Here is a 23,328-nt window from a genome sequence, read left to right as displayed (position 1 = left end):
GACAAGGGTCACAGTATAATCTTTCCATTTTAGTACACTGAAATTAATGAGGCCAGCAAAATACTCTTCTCTGTTTCTTCCATATGATAGCACTTTTTCTGATGACATAATGAAAGACATTCTAATATTGTGATATATGAATTACTTTTCAAGAGATCAGAACTTGGGATGTGCTGAATGTGCTGGCAAAAATTCAAGCATTTCTGCGCCCAGGGAATGCGTGCCAGCTCATGAGTAATGGAAGCATTTTAGCTCCTGATCTGACAACTGCCTACAAAGAGATATGTGCTCTGAACAATGCTCCAAAAAGGACTTTCCTCCCTCTTTTCTTTCCCTTTCCCTCTCCATGTCAAAAATCCACCAACCACCAGGAAAACCGAACTTTGGACTACAGCACAGGAGCATGGTTTTGGCAAGTTCTTCAAAAATTCCTAGATTCAGACAGTGCAATCCGCCTTAAGAAAGGAAATGATTTCCATCAAAAATAACCCATGTAGTTTAATATGTAACAAGGTAGAAATAAATGGCAGAAAATACTGTAGAATACATAACATGTAGTATCAACCCTAAATGCTAAGAGTGATGGCCGGGAAAGTCACAAGGGGTCAAGTCAAGTAGAGAACTAAACTGCACCACTAAATTGCCTGATGGTGTTCCCATTAGGCAGAACTGCCTTCCCCATTATTCGGCACTTACTGCAATTAAATATAGTTTGGTGTAAATTAGTTCTCTGGGAAATGACCCAATAATCAGGTTTTATCAATTAAGCCTTTATTGTATAAAGTGTACTGTATTTAGAAGACAAAGTGCAATTTTCTTTGCTTATCCCACTGAACACAAGCCTAGAAGACACTAGAAATCATGATAAATCCCACATTTATTGCTATGTTTTCATTCTCCTTGGTTTAACAGATACATCAACTTTGCTGTTTTGTTTCTTTCAAGCACTTGAAAGGAGTTGTCTCTTACCTACTAATATCCTAGTGTAATAACCACCACAGCACTGATGTTTCGGTTGCACAGCATGTATCTGACCACCACAGCAAACCCCTGGTGAATTAAGAATAAATGGAATGTACTTGTCTTCGCAGCATTGGAAGCCAGGTTTATTGTCGTGCAGAATCCCATTACAACACACCTAAAAGTAGTTTAAAATAAAAATCAGTAAGGCAATATCTGTTAAACAGAACATAACGTGTTCTCTGACAAAAGAATGTATATGAAAAATGCATACAAAACATCCAAGTACAGACACTAATCTGACTGCAGTCAAATAAAATGTAACTTGGCTAAAATCCTGTGCCCTCCAGCATTATCAGACTTCAATAAACTACTGTATATCTGACAGAATGCTGCTATTTTGTGGCCTTCAACCATACTGCACCTTAATAAAATAGTCCATTAACATGAATCATCTCCATATGCCTTGCAGGCTGTTTGAGTCTCTCAATGTGGAGTAGATTGCAGTACATAGATATAAGACACCACCACCCTGCCCTTTCCTTTCCTTCCCTATTATTTAGTCATTTATGAGGAGATATATCTGAAACCCTTACAACTAAAGAAAACAGTTTCCCAATATGATCTCTCACTTCTGTTTCCACTTTAAAATATGTGGGATCTTCTTGTAACATATGTTCACTCACTTATGACTACAGTTCTTCAGTCAAAGTGATCTAAAGAGAGTAGCGTTTCCATAAGAATATTAAGTTGTTGTTTTACTGTTGGGTTGGTTGGTTGTTTTTGATGTTTTTTTCTATCAAAATTACATTTACATAGAAATAAATTTTGAAAAGGTCTTTTAACTGAGGACTTTTTGCTAGGTGCTGTCAAGAAAATTATGCGCTTGAACAACCAAATAATTACTTCCACACTTATTCCTGTGTAAATGGAGTGACACAATGTACACAGAAAATCATATAGAGCAGGCAGTAGAACAACTGTAAAGAATGTAACCTCAGAGCCTACAGTCAGTGCGACCTGCATTAGCCAGAAGGATGCTTCTTACAATTAGACTGAGACTGGCAGCATGGCACAGATGTTGGAGCAGAGTTGCTCCTTTCCTTTTCTTTTCACGTGGAGCACTTCCACCTTTAATGGTAACCATGTTCTAAGTCAAGTCATTTTTGCAGCAAGGCAGGAAAGCACCCCTCTAGAAGAATCTTTTCCTAGCCACTTCAATTAGCTGCCAAAAATAAAATGAAATAAACCTATATACTACGAGACACATGAAATATAATTTATATTACATTCATAATATCAGAATAAATATAGACAGAAGAAAAAATGACCATTACATTCTTGAATACATAAACATTTTTTTTTCTGGCTTCTATGTGGATAATTTGTTTTCTGTGTTTTCAAATTTTGAATGGCCTTTACACAGTCTCCCTTTAGAATATTAGGTTAGGTTCTGAAGTCACAACTTACAAGACAGCAAATAGAATTAAAATGGGCAGGGCAGAAGGTGTTCCTCATTATATTTCGATGTTTTACAGCCTTATATGTACTGATGCATCATTCTGTGCTTTTTCATCAGTTCATGATGATGAACTGATGCATCATTCTGTGCTTTTTCAGCACACTTTCCAATTCAACATCTGTGTTTTAAACTACCATTGTAGCTGAACTTTTTCATTTTCGCCTCAGGAATTTTGAGCCTCTCTCTTCAGGTCCTATTTTATTTTATTTTATTTTTTTCCTGTTCAACATGTCACTGATAATGTAATCCAATCTAGTGATTTAATTAACCCGCTGTTCTTCCAGATCATTAGTTAGGTTGTCAAATAAAACTCAGCTTTACACCTCTTCTCTGCTCTGTATCTTTTGGATTTCATTTTCTAAGTCTGGCACACACACCATGCTGAGTTTTTAAAAATATCAAATCCAGTACCATCATGACACTGCCCCTAGAACAGATACATTTAGCAACAGCTATTGATACCTGAAAGGACACTCCTCTACTCAAGACATCAGAGACAGTAAACGCTGTACCTGCCTGTGCAAAAGGAGGCCAAATACATGTTTCTTACATATTCCTTGTCCTGACTTGCATGCCCTCTGGGATTGTGCCTCCCTCTGTGACCTATTCAGTCTAATTTCTCTGCCTCTTCACGGATTTCATTTGTCACCCGTTTCGATTTTTCAGTGATGGGAACCCTTCAAATTTCACTTGCAGTCTTTCTGCCTTTACACACGAAGAGACTTGCACATTCTTGGCATTACCTTGGCTCAAATGCTTGAGCAGCCATTCCACTTTCCATGAGACAGTTCTAGTCTTATGAATACTCAGTAGAAACAGCTGCTCTGCATATTTCACACTGGAAAGGCCACTTAAGTGCTAGCTCCAAAGAACTCTAACTTGAACATTATTTCTGTTTTTATTGGTGTCTCTTCTCTCTTTCTTTTCTTTGTTCCAGTAGACACTTATTCTTGTTAAAAATGATTTAAGATCTACAGTATTTCTCAGTACCCCACAGTCAGCTTCTAAAAAGGGGTCTGGTCAGCTCTAAAACAAATTCAGACTCTCCTCTGGCATTACCAATTGGTGATATTATTATGTAGCTCCATAACATCCTCTGCAGTCAGCTGTAAATTGTTAAATGACACTTTTTTTGGCAGTTCTGTAAAGATAGTTTCTATTTGCATTGATATTCAGCCCAAGGATTCCGCATTATCAATCTATAAAATAAAATGCATTCAAGTAATGCTAAAATTATGTCATAGGCAAAGAAGAAAAGCAGATGGATTGAAAGCTATAGAGGCAAAAGGTTATCATTATCTCATCCTCTTAGATCTCAAAATGACAGTCCCCACTGGATGGTGTAACTGTACTTTGAATCAGAACCCTGGTGGCAATCAGAAACAGTGACATCAACATTTTAGGCAAGTCTGAGATCTCTTTCATAAACGGCGTTGAATGCTTGATGTATCTTGCTAACTAGAAGATCTCTGTTACCTGTGGAAATGAAATAAGATGCTCGTCCTGAGCTATCATGGGAGTCCTTAAAAGTACTGGTAGACTGAGTTACTCATAAACCAATCCTATAGATATCCTCCCATCCAAGCACGTGGAGGGACTGTGACCCAGGAGCACTGGGACTAGGCATAGCTTGGCATAAGAAAGGGTTATTATGATACCTGAAAAAAGCCTGATTAACTGAGACTCTACTGCAGAGTAAACAGATATCAAGGCACGACTGCACTTTTTTTTTTTTAATTTATTCTTAAGAATTTGTAAAAATACTCCAAATTTACCTATGCAACTAGGTTTTATAAAAATTCTGTCATCCTCGATCCCTCTGCTTGCTGAAGACTTTGCTGAAGGATGTTATCTAGCCTTATGGACACATGCCAGTTAAGCTAGGACTGATTTACTCAAATAAACAGATGTGCTAGGCAGCCATGTTTATCCTTCTTGTCAAACACTTGCTGCCAAAGCCACTTTGTGAAATAGCAATTCACAAAACACTCTAAGGAATTCCTATTAGCTACTAGAGTTCATTAAAAATTTCTGTCTGTGGAGCAAACACCAGAGAAATGATTGACCCATCATGTTCTCATGTGAGAGAATATTTTAAATTAGCAAAGCTCATTCTTTTTTTACTTAAATTATCCCAGAATCTATATAAACACTTTTTTTTCTAAGTATACATATTCATCTGTTTCTGAAACTACTGTTCTTTTTCAGTAATTGGTACAGCCTTAGATAAAAAATCCTTGAACAGAAATTACTGCTATTCTGTTACAAATCACTAAATATTATCTTACTAAAATGAATTTCATTTCCTGACTTTCAGGTGTGTTACAAAACAAACTGTATATGAAGCATTCTCTTTTCAAAGGTTCTCTAAGCCTGAAAGAAAATGAAAAGTCTTCAAAAAATTGCTAGCATTAACAGTCAGTTTTACATAAATATTGACACAATATCCTTCATCAGTGTTTAGATGTGTTCATTCTCTCTCCTGGAAATCATGTTTGTCAAGCTAGCTATCAAGCCACTATTTTGCTCCTCCTGTACTTATAGAGAAAAATTTTTAACAAGTGGCACATGTTAATACGGTGAGTGAAGGGGTAAGCCTGTTCTTCCTAGTTACATTTGATTAGTTCAGTAACTGTAGATTTATATAGCTTCTTGCTACTGACAACAAAAAGTACTGAAGCTATATTAACACCTTCTGTCAGGACCCTTTTAATTGTTGATGTTCACACCCCTGATCCAATGACTATGGAAATTATGGAACAAAGTCTGTAACACTGAAGCAGAACAACAGATAACCAACTAGAAACAAGAGGTATAGATTTCAGCAAAGCTTTTTGGGGGATAATAGGAATGTTTTCTCATCTTTATTAGGCTTACTATCAGGAATGTGCATGTTGAGATGTCTCTTTTAGTGTAAAGGTTCGTTTGCTCTTTCAGGGATTCCCAAGATAGCTCTGAGCAAGATGGTGTATTTACACAGCACGATGCTGAGCAGAGATACTAGCTTGGATCCTAACTGGAGCACACACATGCTAGTGCAACCCTTTGTCCAGCTAATTAGTGTTGCCTTTCTGATGCCACCATGCTCCTTAGCTGGACCTAATTCAGCCAATGTTAGCTGAAGAGTTTCTGCATCTTACTTTGCCGCATGGTGAGAACACACTCTTGTGTCCCCCTTACTGAAAAACTTGGATTTGTAAGGGTAGTGTATTGGGGATTGTATTTTTGAGATCTTTTAATTAGACAAGAAATGATAACAAATCACTCCTTTTCTGCAGTGTATTACAATAGCTAGCAGATGTGACAAATCCATAAGGAAAAATCAGGAAAAAAATAATCCAAGACATGTCTAAGGATATTTATGTGGAAAGATGTTTGCATATGTAAAGAAAATGAACAACAGGTAAAACAAATAAAAATAAACTTTATTGCTTTTTGTTTTGTTTTTAGTAGTTATTATGCCTCATAGAGTAGTACTCATGCAAGAGAATTTATTCTGTCCTAATCAACCTCCAACACGACAGAGTTCTTCAGTCAATAGGAGAGAAGAAGTTAGGAATTTGATAGCTCCAAATTCAGTCATTTGTGTGAGGACATTTTCCAATCACAAAATGCACCATAACAGTTAAAGGTAGTCTAACTTGTTGGCAGCTTCTAAGGGAAGACAAGCATCTTCCAGACTTGGAGCAGTGTTATCATCCCTAGTGAGGGAATGGCATCTTTGCAAGTGGATTAGAAAGATGCTGCCACTTTTGATCAGCAGGAAAATGCAGAGGTTTGGTTTCCTTAGTACACAAATAAGAGCAAAATAAAGAAATACTAGTACAGCACCCTCTTATCTAGAGAAATACAGTATTGTATTCTTAAATATTTCCCACTCTGATAAGCTTTTAATATGTTTGATTCTTAACTTTCAATAGACTATGTTGAGATGGCTTCATTTTACCTACAAAGTTTTTTGCACACCTGAAAGGAAACTTGAACGTGCAACTCATCACCTTAAGAGTTTTGTTTTATTTTCAAAAGAGCTGGGGACTGAGATCTCTATATATCAGAATTATTATTTTTTCTTTCTTTGTCAAACAAAAATGGCCCTTTCTTGTTCCGAACCCGAACATCACTTTAAGTGCCATCCTTCACACTTCGCTGTATCATTAATGGATGGCAAATAGCATCTGGCATTGTGGTAAGAGGCTTTCTTTTCCAAACAAGTGCACACTGGTCAGCATTGCTTTTCTACACTGCAGTCCACTACACTGTTGAATCTAAAGACAACACATAATGTCATAAATACTTCAGCATTATAACTGGTATAGTATGACAGTGAATCCAGTAAAAGTGTGAGAGCTGCTACATAAGTTGTAATGCTACCCCTATCCCAGACTAGTGTAAGGAAAAAAAGGACATTTCTCTGTAGAAACTTCTGTTACAGACATTTTAGATCACTGATGGTACACAGAGCAAACTAGACAAAGCATCAGGTGGGGAGTTTCAACCTTCACTCACAAAGATTACTGCCGTGTCATTTTGTGTGAGTGCTTCAGTTTCCTCAGGATCTACCAGTCACTTATGATGTGTTTTCTACCTAACCAATTAGCACCCATTCATAAACGACTCCCACCTCTGACTGCTGGATGCAAAGAACAAATAAATGTCTCTTTGTACTTCCTTACAATTGTTTAAGTATAGCAATACTGCATTACATCATGGCACAGTTAAAGTTAGTGATGTGTTCAGTTATACAGAAACCATCATAGTAAACAATGTACTATCATTAGAAAAAAATTGAAAGTTCGGAACCTATAATAATAAATTGATACTCTTGAAGACTCAAAGTTATCGTAAATTTACAAAATTATTGAAAAAGTAAAAATGCAGAAGATGACTTAAAATTAATCTAATATAAATTTTACTCATACACATGCTAAAAGATCTACTAAAATGTCTACTAAGCTAAAAACATGAAATAAGTAAATTCACCATTTAGAACAAAAAACTTCCTATAATTTACTTGCAAGGTTTAAGAAATACATATACTTAGTATAGTACTGCTTTCAAGGGAATGCAAAAGCTAAGGCTGTGTTGGCTGGGATAATTTATATTTTGATTTGAATCCCTCAGATAACTCACTTCCTTAATTACTGTCTTGTCTGACAGGGAATCTTGTGAATACATATTGTTTGCCTTAGTCACAGAGCATGTGATGATGCTTTTGACAAATAGGGACACTATTTCATTACATTAAATCTTACTTTCAAACTAAGAGATTTCTCCCTCATTTGTCAATAAAAACCATTACAGACTTCTGCTATGCTATTGATCCTAGTCCTAAACAGGAACTAATATGAAGATTAACCTGCAAATAGCCATAATTTAAAAATACATCTGACAAATCACAATGGATCTCATTCGGGGTTGCTCATCATTGTCATGTAATAACCACCCACTTGTAGCTGAATCTAAATAGATTTTCTGAATAGGAGAATCTAGTCATTCAGCCAAGGAAGATTTGGGGGGGTGGGGGGGAACAACAAAAGAAACGATTTTAATGACCACTATTTGTCATGCAGGGTTTGAGAAATGATTCCTCACATACAGAGAATATACTTCTACTGGTGTTTTTGAAATTCTGCATGCACCTAGAAACTTCCCTATGGCCTTTATGTGGTCCAATGTGATAAAAGAATTGTACAAAATACCATCATGTGCCCCACAATACCTGAATACTTGAGCTGACAAAGGATCTCCTTTAGCAATTTGTAGCATGTGGTCTGTGGTGAAGCTGAGAAAAACTTCTCAGAAAAGTGGCAAGGCAGTGGCACAGGCTGCCCAGGGAAGTGGTGGAATCACCGTCCCTGGAGGTGTTCAGGAACCATGGAGATGTGGCAATGAGGGACATGGTTAATGGGCATGGTGGGGATGGGTTGATGGTTAGACTTGGTGATCTTAGAGGTCTTTTCTAACCTTAATGATTCTATGATTCTTTGAAAACTGATTGTTCCAAGCAAGATGCAGAAATACAAAGTCTTGTATATGCATACGCCTACTGTGTAATTTAGCATAGTGGGATGGAAGCAGTATATCCAGTAGTTTACTAGTGAGATTCCTCAGATGGTTTGTAAGACTTACTTAGTATTAGATAGAATATCTCACTCCTTGGGATGAGTGCCTGCATTATACACATTAATCAAAACTTTCTGAAGGGAAGAAACTTTGGATGCATGCTTGTGAAGTGAGGTGGTCCACAGGACTGGTTGGAAACATAATGTCTCCATCCAGCGGTGGGTTACATTTGAAATATTTCTGAAGCACACAATCTGGCTTGATTTTCTCTGCAAAGAGTTTATCTCCTATATATTAAAGCCACTGTGACATTAAACTAACGAGCAGTAAATGAAAACAAGCAGTGGATTTGCCTCAAAATTATACTGTTGCTTCAAACTGCAGCATCAACCTAAGACTTTCAGAAATGTTAACCTGTTCATGTCTTCTGAAAAGAAAAATAAAGCCAGGAATCACGGACAACAGAATCACTTGTCCTCAGCTGTCTGACATAATTCTGCCAGAAACATTTACACAGCTGTCCCCATACTAAGCTCAAACATCCACATATGATTTTAAACACACTTCTAGACATGTATCAGAGTCTCATTTTTAACACGTTAGAAGAAACAGAATCCTCCACTCCTCTTCCTCTGATAGCTAAGGAGGTTTGGCTTATAGGCTTATTTCTATAAGTATAATTCTTCCTTATATCACTAACTTAAAAGTATACATGTACCTTCATCTCTGGATGATAACACACTTCTCCACAGACATTTTCATGCTTCTTACATTCAAGAGGAATGCACATTCTAGTATTTCTGCTGCTCCTTGCTGCTGGAGTACACCTCTTAAATGCTTTACGTAAGACTTCATATCCTAGGATAATGCCATTTGGTTGTCTGGGTGAAACCCAGTTGATTTGAAGAGATCTGTGAAAAGCAGAAAATTAGCATATGTTAAATTATTTCAAGTATTTATGTTTCTGCAGACACTTAGCATGTAGAAGTTCCAATTTATACTATTTCACGTAGAGTGAAATATTTCAAATGTCCAAAATATTAATCTGGATGGTGCATTTCACAACTCCTTTAACATCCAAGAGGTGCAAAAGCATCAATACTTGTCAAAACACAGGGAAAATTAACTGCTCATGCAACCAAGGCCTTTAAAAATGGTTATTTAAAAGACATTCCTTTTGTGCTTCTGAAAACATATGTATAATAAACCCTTCCTAGCATTCCAACCATTTGAGTTCACTGGTAAAGGAAAGGATTCATCATGCTTCCTTGGTGCTCTAACACCAACAGCTGTGTACATGAACTGTTGTCAAGGCTGGACTGACCATTCCATCCCTGGTGGGATGGGCATCTGGGAAACTGAAGACCACCCCTAGGCTATGAGCTATAACCAGTGCAGCTGTTCAGTCACCATTAAGAAGAGATCTGCACTCAATTTGCCCTTTCACTACTTAAAAAAAAAAGGCAAAAAACTAGTGTTGCTCTGAAGCTTTAACACACAGAAGAAAGTAAGAATTCATCACAACATCACTAAACAGCAGTTCTGTTCTGTGCTTAAATATTTTTATCAACACAATTAAAAGTAAAAAAAGCAAGTATTTATAACAAGTAAAACTCAAGAATTCTGACTATGAGAAGAAAAGTAGGTCTGCAGCTGCCCACAGAAGACTGTAAAAATCCTGTTCTTGATTTCAAGTTTGATATCAGGCCATCATCAATTTAGGGAAAGTATCTTAGGAAAGAATCATGTTAAGCTTATCATCACTGAAAATGTGCAGGTGCTAGCTCCAAAATCTCATTGAATATTGCAATATATGTCTCAAAGAGGATGTTTAAAACACAAACTTTCTCTGTCTTTTATAAGGTACACATTTTACATGGTTATTTCAAATGAAAAAAATAATTTCTGGCATAATCTGGAACATTGCATAAAGCAGGAATTTCATTTGCTATGTCTTTTTTCTTTGGCTAGAGAGGAGAAGATTCCAATGCTACATGTAGATCAATAGGTGGATTTATAACACTGTACAATATATACTTAGGCTCCGAATATCTCTTTTTAATCTCCATGTCCCAATTACACAGACACTGTCTGAATGCCAGTAACAAGATAAATTAGCATTAATTTGAAGTGAAAATATTACCATGAAACAGCAGCTGCTGAGATAAACGTTAACATCTTAACAGAATAAAAAGAACTGAACTATTACTTCACTTTCATAAGATATAAACAGAAGAATACACATTGCAACAAGCCTTTGAGAATGTGACAAAGAATTACTTCATAGGTGGCTTGCAGAGGCACCATTTTCACTCCAGGATTTTCATCTGAACCACAGATTTAATTCTGTATTCCACACGTGGCTGGTTTGTGTTCATTAACAGAGGAGATTTAGATTGGATATAAGGAAGAAGTTTTTTACAGTCAGGGTGGTGAGGCACTGGCACAGGTTGCCCATAGAAGTGGTGGATGCTACATCCCTGGAGACCCTCAAGGTCAGGCTGGGGGGGCTCCGAGCAACTTGATCTGCCCTAAGTGTCCCTGTTCAGTGCAGGGGACATGGACTAGATGGACTTTAAGGAGCCCTTCCAACTCAGATGATTCTATGAGTCTAACACAGGGATGTGAATGCACACTTGCATGTGTGCACACATGCTGAAATATTTACATTTAAATGTTATAATATTTAACTTAAAAACATGAAAGCAAGAAAATATGTTGTAAAAACCTCAGAAAAAAAATAAAAAAAGGGTAAAGAAGGGAAGTGCTTCAACCTTTATAAATACCACTGTAGCTCTCTGCTGGTCTTTGTGCAGCGCAGATCACAGGAGCAAAGCGTGCACTTCCAGTTATATCCTTGAATTATCTGCTATCTGCAGGTTCATTCAGACCTTTGAGAGTATCTTGTAGAAGCACTGTGTCAGTTTTTGCAGTTTTCAAGTCTCTAAAAAAATTTCAAACCAGGCCCAAGAATTCATATAATGATTTTAATATTTTGCCTTTTCTGCAGAGCTCAACATATATTTCTTCATTTAACAAGCAACCACTTTATTCAATTCACAGATGCGCATTTGGTGCGGGCACATCTTGGTATCATATAAAACTACAGCTGCTGTAGTAAATCCTGACATGGGAGTTCATTGCATAGTGCTACTGAAAGGGAAAAGCCCAATATGACCTTTCAACAAAGCCACAAAGGAATGTGCTCACAGACAGGTAAACCCCTTTCAGTCACATCTACTTCTCCTGATGTTCACCACCCATGATAAATTGAGGTGGTTTTGAAAGCATCACAGCAAGAACGATCTATGGTGCAGTTAAAAAAAAATCATCAAGGTTTTCATGGGAGTGCAGAGGTGAATGGGCCTCAGCTTTTTGACATGTGCTGTCTGAAGAAACACCCCAGCCTGAACCGAGAACCTTTTCAAGCAGATGCAGGCGGTCTGGGACATGACGGGCACTTCAGTGTGCAACTCACTGTACCATGTATGCTGCCCACAGAAAATAAAGCTGAACTTGATTCACACAAGAGCTGTTTCAGCCTGCAACATTGATGAGATGTTAATTTGATTCATATTAATTTGAGATAGTTTTTCACCTCATTTACCCATGAACAGCTTCTGATATGGAAACTTTCCTATGCTCCACAATAATGAACACCAAAAGCAAAGAATTCACTTAGCTCTTTTTGGTAGCCTTATTTATTTGAGCATTCCATTGCACCCTGACCAGGGTTCCACTAGGATGCATAAAGGGCTCTCTTTTCTTACCTGAAGCTCTGAAGGATTTTCCCTTTTATCCCACATGGTACTATCAAAGTATCAACCTTTTAACTAAGCACTGAAAAGAATTCCTGCCAGGGTTTCTTGCTTTTGTGAAAGGAACTAATCTGCCACTATGTACCAGGATTAGGAAAGAAATAAGCATTCCATATTTGGTTAGATTTTAGGGAGAAATTCTTTACTGAGAAAGTGGTGAAGCACTGGCACAGATTGCCCAGAGATGCTGTGGTGCCTGTTCCCTGGAGGCTCTTGTGACCAGGTTGGATGAAGCCCTGCTTAGTTTGAGCTCATGCATGGCAGCCCTGCCCATGGCAGGGCTTTGAACTCCTTTCTAACCCAAGCCATTCTATGTTTGTATGATTACAAACAGGAAAAGGAGCATTTTAATGCAAAATGAACTGTTTTCCAACATATGATAAGCACTTAATCCACTACAAAAATTTTAAGTCAGCACCCACAGGTAGGGACTATGCAGAGAACTTTCTAATCTGTGCAATAAAAAGTACTGCTTCTCTATAGAGATAAACTCCAAAGCCCTAACTCAAAACAACATATACTCAATTTCTGTGCAATTTGTACCTATCTAAAGATGGTCAGTACCACTCCTCCACAACCTTCAAGCCCAAAATACCATAACTAAGAGAATATAAAAAACTAGAATATGACTTCAGGACTGGGTTCCATACTGTTTTCCATTTAAGTTTGGCATTATAAAATAACCATTCCAGGACTGCGACCTTTTGTGCCAAGTTTCAGCCTGAAGCTGAGTTATTAACTGCAAAGGGTGGAAAAGCAAGATATTTATAATGGCTTTGGTGGTATAACCTTCATTAGAGAAGTCTGGATGGAGCTGCTACCAGAAGGACTTCTAAGAAGTTGGTGGCTGAAATTATAATTTATGTCATGCAGCACCTTGAGGCAAATTTTAAAACAATTATTTGCGAATGCTACAAAGACATTATCCTACAGCATTCTCATCAATAATACAGCCCCCCAAACTGATTCAGAAGAGGAAAAAAAGCCATGATTCCAATTAAAGATGATAAACCACATGATCTGTATTGTATCTCAGCTATCCCATGAGTCTATACCATAGAAATACTTTTTTTTCTCTGTCTGATGACATTAAAATGTTCTCTTGTCTACACAAACTGTTTTTTCTCCAACCTTTCTCTTTTATGGAGGATAAATAAGCAAAATTCATATTCAGCCTAGCACCTGCTGAAGCTGTCAGCTGTAGTGTTTGTCATATTTCAATCAAAGCTGAAGCCAGACAGTCATTTTTATACTGCACAATCCTTACATACTCGAGGACCAGAATTAATGAATTAGCTATTGATTAAATTCCACTCTAGCAAATCCACCGTGGCAAATAAATGAACTACCCGGGGCACGTGTAGGCCACGGCCAGACATGTCCGGGCAATCGATCAGTAGTTAGTATTCTTTTGGGATATAAGAACAGCTGATGATAATATGACATGTAGGAAAAGGCAGTGTAGAAACAGAGCCTGCTTCTGGCTGAGCAGATTATAAAGTAGGAAGGCATTTTTGATCCTTTTGCATTCATGTGTTATGACATATTTAGTCTATATATAATAGCAGAAACATGCATAAGTGTTTGCAGTACAGACAATACAGACAAAGGCATACATAAGTTAAAGCCAAGGGCAAAAGATGGGATCCCGAATTGAGTCCTTATCATCAAACAAGCTTTGACTATATCTGTACGTGTGACAGAAAAATAGCAAGCTTAATTTCACCCATATACAAAGACAAATGCTGAATTCAAACAAAATGTAGAAATGATAAACAGCAAACTAAGTCTTTAAGAGCCTGGAGGAGCAAATCTATTCTGCTGGCCATTTCAGAAGGCTCAGTTGTTAGATTTCTGTTATTTACAAAAAAACTACATTTTTGTTGTTGTTGTTTGCTTCTACAAAACTAACAGAGCTTATGAGCTCATTATGTTACTCCACCAGAAGTGTAATAAAATCACAGGAATAATAAAATACGTGCAGGAGGTTAACTGTTTTATTGTTGGTATAATACTGAAAAATGTGCTATCGAGCCTTGTTTTAGTCTGACTTTGGAAGATATTAACTCCCACAGAATCACTGTATATGTTACTAGTTGGCATCTCCTCAATACTGCAAAACCGTTACTCCTTTTACAATTAAGAAGTTTGCCCATGCCTGTAGATTTAGTGGATATGCAGATCGCAAACAATGGTTCAAGGAGACACAGATGTGCATGCCATTTAAGATAGCTTACTAATTTTTACTGTTGTGATGGGTGACTTCTTTTTACCCACAATTACTCTAAGTTTCCATTATCAGCATCGCATTGCTCCCAGAGCATTAATCTTCCTCTTCCTAACTGACAGCAAAATGTGATAATTTTCATTCCCCTATACTTCTTCTTTTAACTACTTCTACTTACGTCTTATTTATTATCCCAGCACAGTGATACCCAAATGGCTATACACAACCAACCAAGGGGGAGATTTCTCCAGCTGCTCATTTGGCCAAAAACTCTGATACCAAAAATAAAAACCATGGGTGGACCGTTATTTTTTTAATGTGGCTTATTCAATTGAGAGATTGGTCCCCATTCTGAACCTCATTCCAGGCACAAATTGCTCTGATATATGCAGACCACTCTTAGCACAGTACCTTGAGCCAATTACATGAATAACAGGGGCTGACAGCTGCTCTGGCTCATCTTCCACAGTTGTAATCTGGGTCCCATTGCTTCTCACACAGGCATATACAGTGCAGGCTTCAATCTGATGAAGAAGAACATGAGTTTCAATTACTCAGCTGCAGAAATTATTTAAGTCTGCCAATCATTCAGATTTCTTTTGTCACTCCAAATTTTTTTATTTTCTACTTAAAACTCCACATAGCCAAGAAAATACAGCGACTTTGAGATAAGTATAACTATCAGAAATATACTATGCTTTATCACATTTTCCCACCCCATTTGGAAAAAACATGCAGACCTCTGAACTCTACTGCTATTCTCTATTAAATTATCACTAGCAGTGTTGCAGTGAATTTGTTATTGTGTATATATAAGCAGAATCTCATAAATAACATTGAAAAAAATCTCCATCTGTAATGAGATAGGAAGACAATAAGCCAGTATAGTTTGATTTTGGTTCTTGAGTAATCCATTTCATTTTCCTATACCTACCATGCATTCTGAAATAAAATTAATTTTCCATAGTATCTTCTATTCCTTCATGTCTATGCTGGAAAATTAGGCTAAAGATGAAAATGCAAACACAAATCATACACTTGGTTATTAAATATCTCACCAGAATTAAAACTTATTCTGTCTGGTTCTTGGAATTAAACTAAGAAACAAACTGAAAGAGCAAGAGAAGGGTAGTGACGGTGTTTCTGTATTGGCAACACAGAGGTTGTTCAAAATAAGAGACCCCACCCTCCTCCCCCCCAAAAAAAAAGAAAAAAGAAAGAAAGAAAAGAGAGAGAGAGAGAGAACATAGGAATGCAGGAAGATTATCAGTGAGATGTATGTGTATCCAAGATAATACTGCTTCCAGAACAAGAGAAACCCAAAGAGAAACAAAACAAAGCAAAAACAAAACAAAACAACTTATTTTGATTTTACCAATCACATTGATGCAAATATAAGTCCAGTATAAAAACTAAGAAAGTGTAAGAGAAATAATAAGTAACATCACATGGTAAAGTAATAGAGAGGGTCTACAAGTGAGGCAGTACACTGAATTTGCATTGTTATTGAGAAAAGACAAATGCGTTTCCAGGCAGCATTCAGAAAGTCATGTGTGTATTCATGGATGGAGGTTTGCTGTTTCAGAGGGGCAGCAACATAGAAATCTCTTACAGTATGCCTGCTTATGATGTTTATTTACGGCATGTAGTAACTGGATGGAAATCTTTCAGAACAAGCTACACATGGCTACTACAAAGTCTTCCCAAAATATAATGAAAGCTTTTCCTGAACAAAATAGACAGAAATAATTACAATTAAATGTCAAACTGTATTTTTGAACACATTAATGCAACTGAAGAATAGAAATATATATTTATGTATTTCTACGGCTTTTTTTTTTTTTCTAGAGAGACAAAGGTAGAGAAAGTGGAAAACACAGAAAAAAACGTTATGGTTATTAACAGCATAAGAACTACTACTATGATTTTAGAGATCAAGACTGCTCCATCCGCAGAAGAATGAGGAGAAAAAAATGATAAAAGGATGACAAATGCAATATCGTTACTTCTTTGTGCTGATACATTATGCATGCCTGATGTTTCTAAAACAATTGCAATTTTCTTTTAATGAGTAGGAGTAGAATCTTTGCTTCTTTGTAATGTGTGTTGGGGTTTTGCTAATGTTGTAGCACAGAGCATTTAGTGGAAAGTAAATGGAGTTTTGATGGTTTGAAAAAAGAAATAACGAAAATATGTGTTATGAGAAAAGTACACAGACCGAAAATATGCTGAAAATAAATTTATGCCTTTTATATATACGTACACAAACACTACTGCAAATATATGGCCATGTATGTAAAGAAATTCATGAAATTCAGCTTGTATGCTACCTAACAAAAAAAGATATTCTAACCTGTATATCGTATACAGTGAATGGAGACAAATCTGCTAAAAGAAAGGACCCAGGCTCGTTCATTCCAGTCTTGTACTGCTTATTGTTTACATAGATAGAGTACTCTGTGACAACACCATTCGGGTTTGAAGGCGATGTCCAGATGACACGTACAGCTGTACTGTTGATGATGACAACCTCTGGAGGGAACATGCCCTCAGGCTCTAGAAATAAAGAAAGAAACTGAATAAACTCCAGCTGTCTCTGCAAAAGCACTTGTTTAACCAAATGCAGATTAGTATTTAGGTTTAGCAAAGGGTTCACTGCTTATCTGCTTTCCTCTGATGAAGTTATCACAGTCTGTAGTCTTCTGTAAATTGGCTTATTATACTCTCAGTTAGAAACCATGAGAACTGATGGTAAAATGCTTTATACCACCAGCATAGTGTCAATCATCAGTGGTATGTGGCCAGTGAGATACGATGATAAATTATTCACCCATCTGCAGTGCCAACACATAAACATTATTTTTATGTCTCCCCCAATCCCAATCTTTCCAAAAGAGAGAAAAACAAAGCCTTTTGCTTTTAAAGCAAAACCTGAGACCAAAATACTTTATGTCTGTTGAAACGTGGCGTTATCAGCCTTATAGCTGAAGCAAGATGAAGCAATATGCAATATTGTCATTATGTAAATGGCTTGGAATGTTGATTACTATAGGTAATGATGAAGTCTAATACTTATTTAAAAAAAGAAGAAAAAACAAACCTTCCTTAGCGTTAAATTACGTAATTATCTAAGCATGTCAGAAATAACTATGCAAAGCCCTCTTTTTATCACAAGAACCCATCTTTACCGGTTGAAAAATTGCCCTTGCGATCGATTCTATTTTATAAACAAAAGGTGCTGACCTTTGGCATCAGAAAGGAAATGGAATCCTTATTTAAAGGGCTTTACTAATGACCTGGAACACTTGCTTCTGAGGTAATGATTTTATAATGTTTATAATGAGACTTTATAAAGCAAAAAGATTAGAAAGACCATTCTAAACACATTTTAGATTCACTTTTTTTTTTTCCCCCCCTCATCCCTACCTCCTAACACACATGCATTTGCTAACTGGCATAGAAATGACTCATAAAGTAATTTTCTCAGAGGCTGAACTTACACTTAGAGTTTCTGGTGACTCAGGAAAGGCCCCCATATATGTCTGTCATGTCAAAAGCACATCGCTTCACAGAGCAAATCTTTTAAAAAAAACATTAATTGTTTTTAAATTCCACCATTTATTGATAGGAACTCAGTTCAAAACTTAGTGTACACAGATGTATGTAGGAGAAGATGAGAACAAACTGGGTTAATATCTGCTATTAGAGCTTTTGCTTCTGTCTCAGTGGGACCCTATATTGATCTACCACATGATGACAACCAGCACTTAAGCATTTTAGCGTTTTAGCCCTTTTTCCTCTTATACCGGAAATTTTATAATGGAAGGATGACTGATCTCAACCCTAACAAAAATCAATCAATTTCATTCTCAGAGTTTAAGTCAAGCTGCATTCACTGCTAACCAACCTCCATCTGAGGTAATCACGTGCACAACTTCACTGTTGATGCTGTGGGCTCCGTTAAAAACTTGAAAGAATATTTGATACTCTGTGTTGGGCTGCAAATCACCTATGACTATATAGTTTTCATCAGCCTGAATCCTCAGAGATCTTCCATCAGCAGTGGAATTCAAGGAGAGGATATAATATTCAACATCTCCTTGCAAATCTTGTAGTGCTGAGAAAGGAAAAACATTGGGACAACAGAAATATTCAGTCAGACAGTTTCTCATAAAAAACGTTTATCTTGAAAATAAAAGCAGATTTTATGCAGACCTCCTTACTGTAAAATTATGCAAAGATTCCATCAAGTGCTTTAATGTCCTCCTCCCTACACCAATAAGCACAGAATGCTCTTCCAAATTTCTCAAAATAATTAACAGCCCATCACCATGTGGGGAAAGCTTTTTTCCTCTAAATGTCAAGTAAATTAAATGGTAAAGCTTGATGCCAGCAATGGTACATGGACCTTGCATTTCACCACTGCAAAAGAACGTCTCTCACCTGGACAGAAGGCAGACAGCTAAACCTTGTGCAATGCTACTAGTTTAAGATGGGAAACAATGATTTTTTTTCCCCTTTCTGGCATGCAGAATACTGCATTCCTGTTTCGTTGCTTTAGCCATGGGAAACAAACGTTACACACTCAACTCTACACAGATGGCCATTTAGCCACAGTGAAAATGGAAATCTACTGCTGTTACTTTAGACCAATCATGAGAGCATCTACATATAAATGTATCACAACATTGGAAGAATTATATTTACAGGGGAAAAAATAAAAAGTATTATTTCTTTCTAAAGTGTGTTTTACCCAGTAGTAGCTTTCCCAGTAAAGGGAAGAAACAACAGTACTATTTTCTAGCCACACATGGAAGGAGATCCATTGGTCTGAGCTAGGTGGATAAAGAAGAATTCCAGGCAACCCTTGCTTCTCCATTTTATAAACTCAGATATAGTCTTATTTTATCTGTCCTGCAACTGCTTATCCAGCAGGAATCAAAATGAACCTTTGAGCACTGAAACACCGCTTTAGATGACATACTGTTCCACTGAACAGAATTGAGATAACTAGAGAGAATTAAAAGCCAGAATTTTGTTGAAAGCCAAAAGCTTACATGTAAATTTAGTAATATGCAGTTTTGTCACAGAAATTCTTAATGAAGCAATAGATTATTTTTATTTTAAGTGGTACATATTAAAAAAATGTCAGAAAGCTCCTGGAATATGCAGAAAGAGAGAACAGCAAGTTATATTAAGGGCTCCCACGTTTCCAAAGGAAACAAGAAAATTAGTTAAAATTAATACTATGGAAAAAGGAAACATGAGCATACAAAATAAGGAATATGACTATTGTAACATACGAAGCAATGAAACATGCTAAGGTTTTCCAGTAACGAACAGATCTGCCTTAGTGTTTAAACTTTGCATTCACAAATACATATATATATTTATACATATATGGAGGAAATATCCAAAGGATGAATGAAAATAAAACCAGATTGCATTACCTACATCTAGAAGGTCAGAGGTTTAGATTACTAAGGTAATGAAACTTCAGTGAGCTGCTTCAGACCTATTACATTTGTCAGTTTTTATAAGCATGCTTTCTTCAGGCACACAGTTATAAAATAAAGACACTACATTTGTTGCAATTCACCACTCAGTCCTTATAAAATCATTTGCATGTAAGTCATGAAGAAATTCCCTACTGCTGCATTAGCTAACTAACTAGAGAAATTGGCTAAATCCATTTTAAGGTGCAGGGTAAAAGGAGAGAGAAAGTGAATCCTCTAATCTTGAAGGAACGTACATGTAGATTTTCATACAAAGAGATGAAATGTAACACAAAGACAACAGAATTTTTGGTGCTACGGTATTGGTTTCTCATGAGCTTGCATTAACTAACTTTTTTGCTTTCACTATTCTCCTTCTGCAGAAATACTATATAATAAGTACAAACATGATGGAGAAATAGTAAGATGTGCACATTTTTCCCCCCCGATTCTTCCCTCTCCTTTCAAGGACAGTTAGTTGCATTATAAATCAAGACAAGGACTGTGTTTCCTATGAGAGCAAAGCAGACTAACGTAAGTGATGGCAGGTTAACATCTAGTTACTGGAATAAATACTAAGCACACTTACTTGGTTTTGACCATTCCACTTCTACAGCAGTATGATTAACAGCACGTGCAATGAGGATACTTCCTTTCTCCGGTAATCCCGCTAATGTAGTAGCTATCACTTCTTCACTTGATGTATATCCTACCTCGTTGTGCACTATGAGCTTGTACTCATATGTTGTGTACCTAAGACATTTTAAAAATAATTACATGGAACAAAAAATGCAGATGGAGAAAACATTTGTTTTAACACATCTGCCTGCACTGAAGTTTTGTTGTTCCTTTTTCCCACCACCCCCTTCAGAAAACTGCAGCTGCAGCCTTGCACCAATGAAGACTCTGTAAGAGCTATCTTATTCTTGAAAATAATTTAGCACCATTAAGATGGTAACAAAAATAGGGCACGTTATTTCACTTCTTCATAGTTGTAGCTTCTGAGGTGTTGAGAGATTATAGCTCAATTCAATATGTAATTACAGTAGTGGCATCCTGCCAAAATTTGGATCAGAATTTAATCAAATGAGGCTTTTTTCCTCTTTTGGGAAACACATTGATTTTAACTTGCAGAATCTCATTTGTAAAAGTGATTCACCACGCAGCCAGGACTCCGCCATGGCAAAAACATGAAAAAAAGCACCTAATAATGCAAATCCATTTAATAAAGTCATTTTCTTTAGAACTGTTTATATTGAACTTAGACAGATTTATTAAATACTACATGTATATTTAGTAAATCAAGTGTGTGTCACTCCGTAATTTATTCTCTAACTCAAATGACATTAAGGGAGATTCCATAATCTCAAAATTATTTTCATGATCAGAAGCTTCACACAAAACTGCATAATCACAATAACAAAGGATAATCTTGTTCAAATTTTTGCTGAATCTACATCACTGGAATAACCGTCTATGAACACAATAAAAGAATTGCAAATACTCAATATTTGGAGATTTCTCTATAAAAAGTCATTAACACTGTATATTTACTTTGATTTAAAAAAAAATTTTTTTACTCTTATTTTAGAACTCTATACAACGCAACCACCCAGCCTGATTTTCCAAAGAGCTAAACTTTAACAGTTCCTTTAAGAAGAGGAAACTAATGGGACCTCATTAGATCCCACTATAATGATAGGCATTTTTAAAAAAATGATAACATACGTTGTGAACACAGCACTTCTGAGCATATATTTTCCTGGACAACTGCATGGGATTCAGTCTTGCAAGTTAAGGGTGAGAACCTGAGATTTGTTTTTGGATTCACATTTTCAATACTGAAAACTATTAGAAATGAAAAAGCCATTTGAAGCAACCATTACCAAAATAGGCTTCTGGCAGGAATATAATAAAAAGACACTAATTCCAAAGCATTTTTAAACATGACACAAATGTGTAAAATAAATTTTGAGATTCAGATTTTCTATGAAAAGTAAGGCTTGAGTCTCTATACAGCATCTTTTCTCCAGCCACAAATTCCTCTTGAGCTGCCGAATGCAGAAAGACAGCTCTAGGCTGCAAAGACCTCTCCAAAACAAGCGTTCAGGTGTATCCGATGGCTGGGCACACTATTCTGGCCACAATTCCTTCAAGACAAAACTTCTTTTGCCACTGAGACCTTGTGGGAACTTGTGGCACATCAGCACTGCTGAAAAGAGCTATGTTTAAACCAAAGAATCATAGAATCATTAAGGTTTGAAAAGAACTCTAAGATCATCTAGTCCAACTGTCAACCTACCACCAATATCACCCACTAATCATATCCCTCAGCACCACATCTACATGGTTCTCGAACACCCCCAGGAAGGGTGACAACCATCCCTCAGGCAGCCTATTCCAATGCCTCTCTGCTCTTTTGGTGAAGGTGTTTTTCCTAATAATCAGCCTGAAAACTCTATGGAAAATTTCAAACACGATTTAAGAAAGAAATGGACACGTGGCCAGTGTTGGATTAAAGAATGGCTCCATGATTCATGATCAGACACTTCCAGTAAGCAGGCAGGGACAAGCCAGAGGCCCTAGCTCTTGGCTCAGTTCAGTCTATACAACAACACTCAGGAGCAGGGGTCACATTCTGCTGCTTCGCATCATGCTCAGGAGAGATGCCCAGACAGATTTTATCAAAGTAGAAGCAATGGACATGTATCTGATTGGCAGTGATTGATACACAGTCCTCATAAATCATGCTAGCACACAAGCACAGAGAAGACACGCATTCTGAAAACATCTATGAATATTTTACCAAAACTTTACTTGCAAAAAACTAATGCAAAATCTGTATTGCGTCTTCCATTAAGGATTTCTAAATCCTTGACTTTGTGATGGAAAACAAAAACTGAATAAGAGCAAATGCCTTGTTCTATACCCCACAGTATGTCTGTAATATCCTGAGAAACAGAACACACCTTCCTTTTCCCCATTTTCTGCACTCTACACTAACTATGATGAAGGTACAACAAAGCCGCCCACATCTGTTCAAAGTGCAATAAATACTTTCTTCAAGCTTAGAGATATGAAGGCAATCATTAAGCTAAAGACATAAGAAAAAACAATGCAGAAACCAACTTTCAGATGTATCCCAACTAAGACTTCTCAGTCATTGTGCACGTGCTACGATTTTGCCTAAATTAGAAATATGTACCCAACTAGAGCATTTGTACATATAAATATAAATGGCTT

At 36.8% G+C, this 23,328-nt stretch overlaps 1 protein-coding gene across 7 annotated transcripts in view; it reads right to left on the bottom strand.

Moving 5' to 3' along the window:
- Positions 1-23,328, bottom strand: part of USH2A (usherin) — a 370,614-nt gene that overhangs the window by 87,160 nt on the left and 260,126 nt on the right. For all 7 annotated transcript variants that reach the window (XM_015283893.4, XM_419417.8, XM_040697423.2 and 4 more), the window contains exons 44-49: positions 20,675-20,838; positions 18,498-18,707; positions 16,944-17,146; positions 15,002-15,114; positions 9,264-9,456; positions 970-1,138 (exon numbers count right to left, since the gene is read on the bottom strand). In XM_015283893.4, the coding sequence (XP_015139379.2) occupies positions 970-1,138; positions 9,264-9,456; positions 15,002-15,114; positions 16,944-17,146; positions 18,498-18,707; positions 20,675-20,838 (1,052 nt within the window). The remainder of the gene's footprint in view (positions 1-969; positions 1,139-9,263; positions 9,457-15,001; positions 15,115-16,943; positions 17,147-18,497; positions 18,708-20,674; positions 20,839-23,328) is intronic.

Source organism: Gallus gallus, chromosome 3, assembly GCF_016699485.2.
Source record: "Gallus gallus isolate bGalGal1 chromosome 3, bGalGal1.mat.broiler.GRCg7b, whole genome shotgun sequence".
Lineage (NCBI taxonomy): Eukaryota > Metazoa > Chordata > Aves > Galliformes > Phasianidae > Gallus > Gallus gallus.
The sequence above is the reverse complement of the archived record's forward strand: the minus strand, read 5'-3'. Positions and strand labels throughout refer to the sequence as shown.